Below are 12,756 nucleotides of genomic sequence, written 5' to 3' on the forward strand. Positions count from 1 at the left end.
ATCACTTGAAGTCAGGAGTTCAAGACCAGCCTAGCCGAATGGTGAAATCTCGTTTCTACCAAAAATACAAAAATTAGCAGGGCGTGGTGGTGTGTGCCCGTGGTCCCAGCTATTTAGGAGGATGAGGTGGGAGAATCATCTGAGCCTGAGAAGTCAAGGCTGCAGTGAGTCATGATCACATCTTTGCACTCCAGCCTAGGCAACGGGAGTAAGACCCTATCTCAAAAAAAAAAAGAAAAAAAAAAAAAGAAAAAAAATTGGGATATTATATAATTTTCTTTTTAATTTCTGTAATGGGAACATTTTTTCCTACAGTTTTAAAGACTTATTTTGAGTAGTATAATATTTGACTGTATAGATGTACCATTATTTAATCATTCCCATATTGCTAGTCTGTTTCAATAATTTTTTGCTATAACAGATGCTTTGACGAGTGTCCTTATTATGTACATCTTTGACTGTTGATTTCCTTATGATGACTAGAAGCTCGGAGTCCTGAACCAAGTAATATTTTTAAGGTTGTAGACATAAGCTGCCATTGTCCTGGAAGGCTGTGCTAACTAATCCTCTCATAAATAGCCTTTGCTTGAATTGGATCTTCTTAGTAAACAATGATGTCATTCCATTTCCCTTTTCCATTCAGTTTCTTTACTGAGTGTTAGAATTTCTGTTGTGATTCAACCACTGCTTGGACAAATATTTACTGAGTACTTACTTTACAGCAGGTACTGTGCTAGACACTACAGAAATAATATTAGGCAAAAGGAGATCCTCATGTCCTCATGACTGGGTAATTATCAAAACTGCTCTTGCTATGTTGCCCTACCCCTTTCCCACAGCCACTCCTCTATTCCAACAAATTTGTTTATTAAAATTTTTAATTTCAAGGCTATTAAATTGAACGTCAAAGTACTGAAAAGTCGAAATATTGGAATTAAAAACTGCAACAGTGCTTACTTACCAGAAAGGCATTGGATAGGCAAAACGTTCTCTCAGGTCAACATTCATGAAAGGAACATATTCTATACCATTTATTTTTGATGTTGTCCTATCAAACACGAGAAAAAAACCCCTAAATGTTCAAGTTTACCTTAATTGCCAATCTTATTTCAACTCTTTAAAATTTAAATGACAAGGTATGATACTATATTAAAATTAAACTGACAACTTCATGTTGTTGATATATCTTTGGACAATATTTTCACAACACAATTGAATATCAGAAAATAATTCAAATCAGTAAGAATATTCTTTTAAGGCTAATACCCCCAAGAAGACAAGACTATTCAAGAGGTAATGAAAGTGTCCTTGACACCAAGACACAAAACCAATTCTATCCTAAGCCTAAAGGGAGGAATAAATTGCTTAAGTTATTTTGGAATAAAAAAAACATGACATTTACAATTCTGAAATATATGCTCTTCACATTTTCTGGTTAGGAGGATATGAAATGGGTAGTGGAGGAAGGAAGTATCACAGATATCAGCTATGGTCTACTGACAAATTAAAGAAATAAGGTTTGTAGTAGCTTTGCATTCTCCTTGTTTTGTGTATATTCTTGTTTATCTATATTAACTATTTCCTTTTTGTATTTATTTCTCTCCCTTATTCTATTTACAAGAAGTTGCAGAGAGTAACTTCAGAATTTAGTCTTTAGGTAACAACAGTCAGGAAATCTGAGGACTACTTAATATAGCCAGGAATAGATGAAAAGATTGTTGAGACTATGTACAGCCTTATTTTGGAAAGATGATGAAAACTTTTCACTTGCATGAAGGCTAGCTGCATTTTGTTAGGTGGAATACAGAGTTGTTTTGGTGTAGTACGGAATTTCAAACGTGAAGGTGGCATATGGAAAAGTGTTGGACTGTTATTAATTTAGTTTTTAGCTTCAAAACTATGCTTCTTTGTCCTGCACTGTTGTGTTGGTGCACAGGCAATTTTTCGTAGACAAAGGGACAGATTAGCAGGAGTACAATTAAAATCTTCAGCAGGAAAGGAAAGAAGAATGCTCTCAGATGGCTGCTACCTAGGCAGAAGCCCTTTCAGCTCAATGTTAGAAAATAAAAAGATGAACACCTACGTGACTTACACAGCCCTAAGCAGACTGAACTTTCTGCAGTGCTCACTTTAAAAAAGCCACCCTGGCTCAGAGACTTACCCTATCTACACTGGTTCAGAGAGCAATCAAGAATTTCCACATTATTGTGTTTTACATTTCATTTTTTTTTGTACTGCTCCTTGTGGAGCAGGGCTACTCCATAGGCAGTGTGCCCAGAGTAGCCGTGTTTTACATTTTTAATATCCTCTGAGACTGCTTTCAGACACACTAAGCTGGCTGCCTAGATGAGGGGTTGGCAAATGTTTTCTGTAAAGAGCCATATGGTACATAGTTTAGGCTTTGCAATGAGGTTTCTGTCATATATTCTTTTTTTCTTTTTGGTGCATGTAAAACCTTTTAAAGCAAAACTTTATACACACACACACAAATATATGCATTTTTTTTTCTTTGAGACAGGATCGCCCTCTGTTGCCCAGGCTGGAGCGCAGTGGCGTGATCTCAGCTTTGCAATCTCCACCCCCTGGGCTCAAGTGACCCTTGCAAGTAGCTGGGATTACAGGCGCACACCATCATACCCAGCTATTTTTTGTATTTTTAGTAGAGATGGGGTTTTGGCATGTTGCCCAGGCTGGTCTCGAACTCCTGAGCTCAAGTGATCTGCTCCCTCTGCCTCCCAAAATGCTGGGATTGCAGGAGTGAGCTGCCAGCACACCACCTAGACTCCTATTTCAAAGTAACATCTTTCCCCCATTAGGACTCTGGTTACAAAGTTCCTTAGATTAAGAGTGGTCTGCTATAGCACATTTTGCTCCTTAACCTCTAGTGGCTCAATTTCACAGAATGCTAGGATTTTCAGCAAAGTGTATTATGTTTAGCAAAAACGTTAATATGAAAATATATTGGAACTAAAGTTGGGCACATGGCTCACGCCTGTAATCCCAGCACTTTGGGAGGCTGAGGGAGGCGAATCACCTGAGGTCAGGAGTTCGACAGCAGCCTGGCCAACATGATAAAACCCTGTCTCTACAAAAAAAAAAAAAAAAAAAAAAATTAGTCAGGTGTGGTGGCACACACCTGTAGTCCCAGCTACTTGGGAGGCTGAGGCAGGAGAATTGCTTGAGCCCAGGAGGCAGAGGTTGCAGTGCGCCGAGATCACACCACCGCACTCCAGCCTGAACAACAGAGTGAGACTCCGTCTCAAAAAATACAAATGAAAATAATAAAATATATCAGAAGTAAAATTTTAACTATTTCAAGTTGTGACTACATGATGGTATAATTACATAATAATAGCACAATACACTATAGGAAAAATCTGAATACAATTCAGCAAACCTAATGAAAATAAAATTCTGCAGACGTTAATAAAATTCTTCATTACAAATAATTGTAAACTTATTTACCTGAGTACTTCTATTTCTTCTGCCGTGTATCTCTGTCCTTGTGCATCACATGACTGTGGACTTATGAATGACTGAGGTCTTTCGAGGAAGGGATTAGCTCCCAGGGGAAAATGTGCTCTCACTGGAGGTGGCTTTGGCTTAACATTTGTTGACCTGATTTTGCAAACTGGCTTGGTCAAAGGCTCACTCAGTGCTTCTGCTCTATAACAGAGAGGAACAAACAACTGTTCTAGCTTTTCTACTCACATTTAAGCTTTTCAGGACACAATATTTACTTGAAGAACCAGTCAAGCATCCCTAACGTAAAATTAGTACATAAAATTCTTACATACTAATCAACATTTCACCACTTTAGCTACTTCCAAAGAGAAGCATTTTTTACAAACAATATTCTACTGACAACATTAATTGAGCACTTATTATATAATCAGACACTATACAAGGTAAGGTAAGTGGTATAAAAGAATGTATAAAACAATCCCTACCCTTAAGGTACTCATAGTTTTGTAGGGAAAGACAGACAATTGCATCAAAAATAAAAGATGCGAGGATGAAAGTATTACATGCAAATCAAAGTACAACAGAAGTTATTCACTTAATGAACTGCCAAGTGGGGAGGAGTTGGAGAAGGGTTCTCTGAACCGACGCGTGAGCTGCAGAGTTGTTCACCTGGGCAGTGAGGAAGCATTCTAAGTAGACAGAAGAACATGTACAAATGTGCAGAAGTATGAAACAGCATAATGAGTTAAGGTAATTTCTTTTTTAAATTTTTTTTTTTTTGAGATGGAGTCTCACCCTGTTGCCCAGGCTGGAGTGTAGTGGCACCATCTTGGCTCACTGCAACCTCTGCCTCCCAAGTCAAGTGATTCTCCTGCCTCAGCCTTCTGAGTAGCTGGGATTATAGGTGCCCACCACCACACCTGGCTAATTTTTGTGTTTTTAGTAGAGACACGGTTTTGCCATGTTGGCCAGGCTGGTCTCGAACACCTGACCTCAGGTGATTTGCCCACCTTGGCCTCCCAAAGTGCTGGGATTACACGCGTAAGCCACCGTGCCCAGCCAGGTAATTTCAAAAGAATGAATGTTGCCCCTGTGAGAAGTGCAAATGAGAGGCAGCAGGAGATGAGACTAGAGAGGAAACCAGGGGCTAGATCACAGACAGCCTCACATGATATGCAACAGAATTTTGACTTTGTTCTGTCAAAGAACAAGCTAAAAAATAGAAGTTCTTAACCTGAGGTGCATATATGAGCTTCAGGATTCTTGAGAACACTCTGAAATTATATGCGAAAAAATTTCATATGCATTTTCCTAGAAAGTGGATCCGTAAGTTTCAAAAGATCCTCATAGGAGCCCATGGCTATCTCACCCACCCTTTGCTTAGGGTGCACTCGAGAATATTGGATGGGTTAGCCACACAGGTAATAAAGTCACTTATGATTCTGACAGATGAAAGAAGTCAAGATAGAGAAGACAATTGTGTGTCAAGTGCTCATATCTTCATGAATCTGAGGAAACAAACTCAAGGTTAGTAGATGACAATGAAAAGGAGGGATGACTATTTTACTTCAGTTAAAAAAAGAAGGGCTTGGGGTGGTACAGTTATCTATCAGGTCAGAGCCTCAAAAGGAGACAATTCATGCTACAGGTATAAAAGCAATTTCCACCCTTTTATTTTTTGTGTGTCTACAACACTCTTTCAAGATATATAATATGCTTACGCAAACTCATTCATTTTTTAGCAAATATCTACTGAGCACATATTACATATCAGGCACTCTGCTAGGTACTTGGTTACAACAGACACCTGTTTAAAACAGACAAAAATCTCTGCCCTCATAGAGCTTAACAACTGGGGGATGAAGGCTGGAGGTGACACACACATTAACAACAAATATAATAAGCTAGTAAATCTCACAGACCTTAGAAAATAAGAGCTATGGGAAAAATACTACAATAGTCAGGTTGCAACTGCTGGGGGAGATTCAATTTTAAACAATGGTTAGGGCAGGCTTCATTGAAAAGTTGACCTCTCAGCTAAGAGGTGAAAAAAACTACACACATTGTATAACCTGACGTATGTACATGGCTGAAAGCAAGTTCATGCTCATGTTTTCTATTTTTAGCAGACATGGAAGGCTCTCTGGAAGTTCTCTTTGAAAGTCTGATATTACATAACAGAAAGGAGGTCCTCCATTTCAAATATCACAGTTTTTTCTGTTCTAAACTAAAACTAAAAACATTTATTGATTTATTTCTTGAGTTTAAAGCAGGGAACTAGAGAGAGGAGGTAAATTCACTAAGAAGTAGAAAGTAGATTTGTTTCAGATGACAGTTAAAAGATGGAGGTTTGTTACTGCAACCTTTACAATACATTTAGATAAATCTGTTTAAATAACACTAAGTGCCATCCATGGATTAGAACTTGAGTGATCAAACCCACCTGTCTAGTGCCTGTCGAGCCAACTGTTTCAGTTTATTTTGCAGGGCTTTATCAGCAGTTTCATAAGACTTAAGAGAAAGAGACAGACATTTTAAAGCATATTTTTCAATTTGCTTGATCTGTATTTCTAAGCAAAAAATTTACAAGGCATATTACACTTGTTGAAATTGAGAATAAACAAAGATGACATTAATTTTCATCCTTAAAGGTATCATTTAAAAATGTGTTGAAAATCTGTCACTGAGGTGAACTTTAAAACCACTTAATGTGGACAAGTGCTAACTGGACCAGAACTGTTTGACCATAGTGCTGTGGAAGGCTGAGTGGCAGGAACCTCGGAAGACTAGCACTTATTTACAGTCTCAAGGCACCTACAGAAATCAGGCCAGACGGTTTCTCTGAGCGAAAGACTCTGCCAAAAAGCCAGTCCTCTGAAAGACACTGGGGACACCAGTCTCAACTACTTTACCTCCTCCTCCTGTCAAATACACTGCTCTTTTATGCACTAGATGTCCCTTGAAGCTAAGAGTCCCAACCAAGGCTCAGCAGGGAGCAGTAAAAACCACTCAGCATACAGATTTTACACTGCAAATAAATAAGGCTCATCCAAACCACTAGCTTATTTTTTAAAAAGTGCATCAAACTGAAAAAAGGGGAAGTGTATTCTAAATTAATAGATTTGTGACAGTGAACTCTTTCTGTAAGTTTATCTTAGTTGTTAGAATAGAAAGGTTAAAAATAGTTCTTGTAATTTAAGAGTCAATACTGTCAAAATTTTAATAAGATGTAAAAACCCATTATTAACTTTCTACTCATCATCTTTTATTGAGTAGTTTAGTTACATTTATAATAAAATTTTTTTTATTCTGTTAAAATTGTTTTATTCAAGGTGTTATGTAAAATTCACTAGCAAGAGAAGAAATGTCTTCACATAACTCATCAAATGTAATCTATAGCTATACATACTGTTTTCAGACAGAGATCCACAGCTTCTGTGTACAATTCTATAGCATCTTCAACATTCTCTTTTTCATCTTCATCAAAAGCTTGTGTAACAAGGAAATGAGCACGCTCTAAGTCCAACTGATGCTTTGACTTCAAAGGATCAGCACTCTTTGACTGAACTAGAATAGAAAAAAAGCATACACAGAAGGATTATTATCTAAACACAGCCAGAAAACACACTATTTTCACTATTTAAGATATTATTTACAAAACTCTGTAATTCTTCATTTAAAAAACTTAGCAAGGTTAAAATAAAATCCTTAAAAAAGGACAAATTTCCTTTTTTTTTTTTTTTTTTTTTGAGACAGGATCTTGCTCTGTTGCCCAGGCTAGAGTGTGGTGGCACAATTCACAGCTTACTGCAGCCTCTACCTCCTCGGGCTCAAGAGATTCTCCCACTTCAGCCTCCTGAGTAGCTGGGACTACAAGTGCATACCACCATGCCTAGCAAATTTTTCTTTTCTTTTTTTTTTTTTGTAGAGATGGAGTTTTGCCATGTTGCCCAGGTTGGTCTTGAACTCCTAAGTTCAAACAATCTGCCAATTTCGGCCTCCCAAAGTCATGGGATTACAGGTGTGAGACACCATGCCCAGCCTTCCTCCCTTCTCTTTTTAATCTCAAGGTCTAAGAAAAAAAATCTGCAATTATTTATCACACAATAGACATCAGAGACAAAGAATATTTAAAAATACACTACTTATTTAAAAAATTATTTCCTTGAATTTCTCTCTCCCACTGGCACTCTCTTCACTTAAAAATTAAAACATAAGAGTTCTCCTCATATGCTCCTCTACTTCAAAAGACAAAACAAAAATTTGGAAATTGCCAAATAGTAAGAAATCTATTTTAAGGCAATTAAAACATTTTTTCTGTACAGACAAAACTGTGTAATATACTAGGCTCTGATGATAAAGTTCCTGGTTTTTCTATTTACCCTGAGCCTAGAATAAGTTATATATTTTCACTTCTCTTTGCAATAATATTTTCATTTGTTTTTAATTAAAAAAAACATATCTATAAGAAACATGAATCCAGAATATATAAAGATCTCTTACAACTCAACAATAAAGACAACCCAGTTAAAAAATGGGCAAAGGATCTGAAGAGACATTTCTCCAAAGACGGCATTCAAAAGGTCAAACGGCACATAAGAAATTGCTGAACGTTAGTCATCAAAAAATGCAAAACACAACTACACTGAGATGACATCTTATGCCCAATAGGATGGCTAAAATAAAAAAAGACAATAACAAGTGTTAATGAGAATGTGAAGGACTTGGAACCCAGATACACCACCGGTGGAACTGTAAAATGGTGTAGCTAATTGTAAAATAGTGTAGCCACTCTGAAAAACAATTTGGCAGTTCTTAAAAAAGTTAAACATGGAGGTACATCCTATGACACAGCAGTTCCACTTCTGGGTGGAATTCCAAAGATAACTGAGAAAACATGTCTATGCAAAAATCTGTACATGATTTTTTTTTTTTTTTTAAGGCAGAATCTCACTCTGTCACCCAGGCTGGAGTGCAGTGGAGCCATCTCGGCTCTACTTCCTGGGTTTTCAAGCAATTCTTGTGCCTCAGCCTCCCAAGTAGTTGGGACTACATGTGTGCACCACCACGCCCGGCTAATTTTTGTATTTTTAGTAGATATGGGGTTTCACCCTGTTGGTCAGGCTAGTCTCAAACTGCTGGCCTCAACTGATCTGTCTGCCTCGGCCTCCCAAAGTGCTGGGATTACAGGCATGAGCCACTGCATGCACATGAATGTTCTTAACTGCATTATTTACAATAGCCAAAAGGTGTTAACAACCCAAATGTCTCCAAGAACTAATGAATGGATAAAAAAATGCAGCATATCAATACAATGAAATATTTCTCAGCCATAAAAAGCAACGAAGTACTGATACAACCTACGACATGGATAAATCCTGCAAACATCAAACTCAGTGAAAGAAGCCAGATGGCAAAAGGGCCATACATTGGATGATTCCATTTGTATGAAATATCCAGAATAGGCAAATCCATAGAAACAGCAAGATTAGTGGTGGCAAGGGGGAGGGAGGAATGGGGATTGACTGCTAATGGTTAAGAGGTTTCTCTTGGGGCGATGAAAACATTCTAAAATTAGATAGCGGGGATGACTGCACAACTCTGGGAATAGGCTAAAAACACCTGAATTATATACTTTAAGCGGGTGAATTTTATGGTATGGAAATTGTATCTTGCTAAACTTGCTATTTAAGAAAAGTCTGAGATTTTGTTAGTTCTTTAAAGGTACATGATTTTTTTTTTTTTTTTTTTAAAGATACATGGTCTCACTAGGTTGCCCAGGCTGGTCTTAAACTCTTAAACTCCTGGGCTCAAGTGACCCTTCTGCCTTAGCCTCCCAAGTAGCTGGAACTACAGGCACTCACCACTGTGCCCAGTTTGTGCTGATGTTTTCAAAACTTTAGCCTTCTTAAATGCCTCTCTGAAGTATATACTAATTCCATTCATGAAAAAGATACCAAAGCTCAAAAATGTTGAAATATCTATCCCAGTGTTTCTCAGCCTGGCATTATTGACATTTTGGGCTGGATAATTCTTTGTTGTGGAGACTTTTTAGCAACATCCCCGGCCTCTACCCGACTAAATCCCAGAAGCATATTCCTTGCCACCCAGCAGCGTGAAAACCAAAAACTTCTCCAGAAATTGCCAAATGTCCCCTGGGGGGCAAATCGCTTCCTACTGAGAAGCACTGATCTGGTCTAAGATTTCACAGCTACAAGTGAAAGGGTAAAGACTCAACATGGATCTTTTAATTCCAACTCTTGAACTCTGTACTAGGATGGTTAATTTTACTTTTTATTTTTCGAGACAGGGTCTTACTCTGTCATCCAGGCTGAGGGCAGGGGTGCAATCATGGGTCAGTGCAGCCTTGACCTCCTGGGCTCAAGCAGTCTTCCTGCCTCAGCCTCCGAGGAGCTGGGACTACAGGCACACACCACCATGCCCAGCTAATTTTTGATTTTTTGTAGGGATGAGGTCTATGTTGTCTAGGCTGATCTTGAACTCCTAGATTCAAGTGATTCTCCTGCCTCAGCTTCCCAAAGTGTTGGGATTACAGGCATAAGCCACTGTGCCGGCCTACACTGGTTAATTTTAAATTATGTTTAAAATTACGGGGAAATTACCTTTCCCCACCCCAAAATCAACTCTCTCTCAGGAGTCTCTTAACTGTCAGCAGACTACCTTGTTTTAAAACTTAGGGCTCCTAACAGGATTTTTATTTGAAAAAGGACTTTTCTGCTTAAAATAATAATTAAATAAGAAAATCCTTTAATTGTCTAGAGATTATACTCCATTTCTTCAACAAAAGCAGAAAGAAGTTAGTAAAACAAGCTATGTTATGTTTTAAAAGTCCTTTTTAAGGCCAGGCACGGTGGCTCACACCAGTAATCCCAGCACTTTGGGAGGCTGAGACGGGTGGCTCATGAGGTCAGATCAAGACCATCCTGGCTAACATGGTGAAACCCTATCTCCACTAAAAATACAAAAAATTAGCTGGGTGTGGTGGCAGGCACCTGAAGTCCCAGCTACTGGGGAGGCTGAGGCAGGAGAATGGCATGAACCCTGGAGGCAGAACTTGGCAGTGAGCTGAGATCACGCCACTGCACTCCAGCCTGGGTGACAGAGCGACACTCCATCTCAAAAAAAAAAAAAAAAAAAATCCTTTTTGAATTTTATTTCACTGGCAAGTCTTTATTCTTCAAAAGATTGGGGTGTCTCATTTGATGCCTGAATATCACATATATATCAATGTTTAGAATTTATTTCCCAAAAATCACATGTAAGTTTTTAGGCTTAGCTGTATTTAATACAAAGTAAGAATAACTTTTAAAATTCCTTAGAAAAAAAGATTCATATTTATTTTTTCCAATTGTCACAAGGATTTCAACGGTTTAAAGAGCAATCTTACTGGAATCAAGAGCCTATGGCATAAATGCGCTTGACTGTGTGTACATACGGAAGAGAAAGATGGAAATACACCTTTGGCTGCCAGAGATTCTACTCCTGGAATAATATCACCATACGATCTCCCCTTTCTAGAGCATTCTGCTTTAACATTTAGTTTAGCATGCTTCAGAAAGGGGTTTCCATGATAGTGCAATGCTGATACTGTTCTCTCTCCACACCTGATGAAGTAGGGCATGGACTGTCACTCATCTATTACCCTGTACTTACCATATAGCCAAAACATGTATTCAATACATAGTTGTTGAAATGAAGAAAACTATCTATGAAAAAACAGGGAGATCATGGAAGTAAACATGAAAGACTACCTTCCCTACTTCAAAGATAATTTTATTTGAAAACACTGGTTATGAAACAAAGTTCCTAATTATTGGGCAGTTAAATTTAAGAACTTCATTTACTTGGCTGGGAAAAGAAAGTTCCTTTGAATTTTGTATGGTATTTTGAATACATGAATCAACACTTTGTTTCAAGTGAGGTTCCAATAACACAGGCAGTACACTTTTCAATACATGCAATTTCCGGGCACTGTATTAAAGTAAACTGCCTTGTTTTTAAGGGAACTGTCGTAACAAGGAATCCAATGATTAAATCTACTTTATCCCAATGATGTTGTTGTAATTGCTCATATCTACTGAGAATGAGAGGTAAAAAGTAGCACAAAGTCCATGAGAATAAATATTCTTCTGCTTGTGGCTTTATCATGCAGCAACAGAAAAAGAGGGTTAAAAAGAGCCCCTAGAGAAATCAATGTATTTGTAAATACAATGTCAACATCAGTTACCTCTAACAAAACTGTGGCCATTAAGACTATGTATACTTCTATTATTGTACCTGTTGTGCCGTTTACAAAAACAAATACAAGTAGTTCCAAGTCTCTGCTTACATGTGACTTTTCCAAAATATGCTTTAAAAGAGTTTAGCAAAGGTTTCAAAGTAGAAGACACCGACAGAGAAGACACTGTGAACCTCCTGCTGAAGTCTGCAAACACTGAAGAGGAACAGTCACTTAATTTTATAAAGAAGAGACAGGAGACAGATATTTTAAAAGCAGACTTTAACTGAATTCTAATCCTAACTTTGCCAATGATAAATTGTTTGAACATAGATAATTCACCATCTCTGCACTCTGGGAAATTAGGAAACTGGACTATATTATCTATAAGGTTCCTCTTCAAAGATCTATGACTTATTTCTAAATGATTTTTAAAGAGGTGATTACCAAAAGTGGAGTAAGCAGCAACAGAGTGAGCATCAAGATTCAAAGATAAAAATGAAGAGAAACAAACATAGGGGGAAAGACATGATGGGAGAAAAGAAAAAGAAAGAGTGACAATTTTAGTCCTTTACTAACCTGCAGAGTGTAGAGCTTGAACTCTTTCCAGATACTCAGTTATTTTTTCTTGAATATTTTCTAGGCTTGATCCTGCCATCTCAGCATAAATTAAGGCTTGTGCAGCTTCCTAAAAATGAAAGAATTCAAAGGAATGCAATAGATGTATTACAACTTGAATTTTCTTTACCACATTCTCATTCAATATTGGTTTCCATGAATGACAAAACAAGAAAGTCTTTAAAATATTAACAGTAATTTTTTTCATAAAATAGTTATACAATCTTCCAATGTTTTCTTCAGTATTCAATGTTCTCGATTTTCTTTCTCTTTTCTTTTTTGAGATAGAGTTTCACTCTGTCACCCAGGCTGGAGTGCAGTGGCGCAATCGGCTCACTGCAACCTCCACCTCCCAGGTTGAAGTGATTCTTGTGCCTCAGCCTCCCGAGTAGCTGGGACTATAGGTGTACACCACCACATCTGGCTAATTTTTG

At 37.8% G+C, this 12,756-nt stretch overlaps 1 protein-coding gene across 9 annotated transcripts in view; it reads right to left on the reverse strand.

Annotated features, from left to right (window-relative positions):
- The window catches only part of CAPN7 (calpain 7), a 46,997-nt gene that overhangs the window by 28,695 nt on the left and 5,546 nt on the right, over positions 1–12,756 (reverse strand). For 6 of the 9 annotated variants that reach the window (XR_012430680.1, XR_012430679.1, XR_012430678.1 and 3 more), the window contains exons 2-6: positions 12,284–12,392; positions 6,875–7,032; positions 5,909–5,976; positions 3,466–3,666; positions 962–1,048 (exon numbers count right to left, since the gene is read on the reverse strand). Coding sequence is in view for 4 of the 9 variants with exons in the window: in XM_045386995.3 (XP_045242930.1) it covers positions 962–1,048; positions 3,466–3,666; positions 5,909–5,976; positions 6,875–7,032; positions 12,284–12,392 (623 nt within the window). In the remaining 5 variants the exon portion in view is untranslated. The remainder of the gene's footprint in view (positions 1–961; positions 1,049–3,465; positions 3,667–5,908; positions 5,977–6,874; positions 7,033–12,283; positions 12,393–12,756) is intronic. The other 3 variants (XR_012430681.1, XM_074031017.1, XM_074031016.1) reach the window with 1 other exon arrangement.

Source organism: Macaca fascicularis, chromosome 2, assembly GCF_037993035.2.
Source record: "Macaca fascicularis isolate 582-1 chromosome 2, T2T-MFA8v1.1".
NCBI lineage: Eukaryota > Metazoa > Chordata > Mammalia > Primates > Cercopithecidae > Macaca > Macaca fascicularis.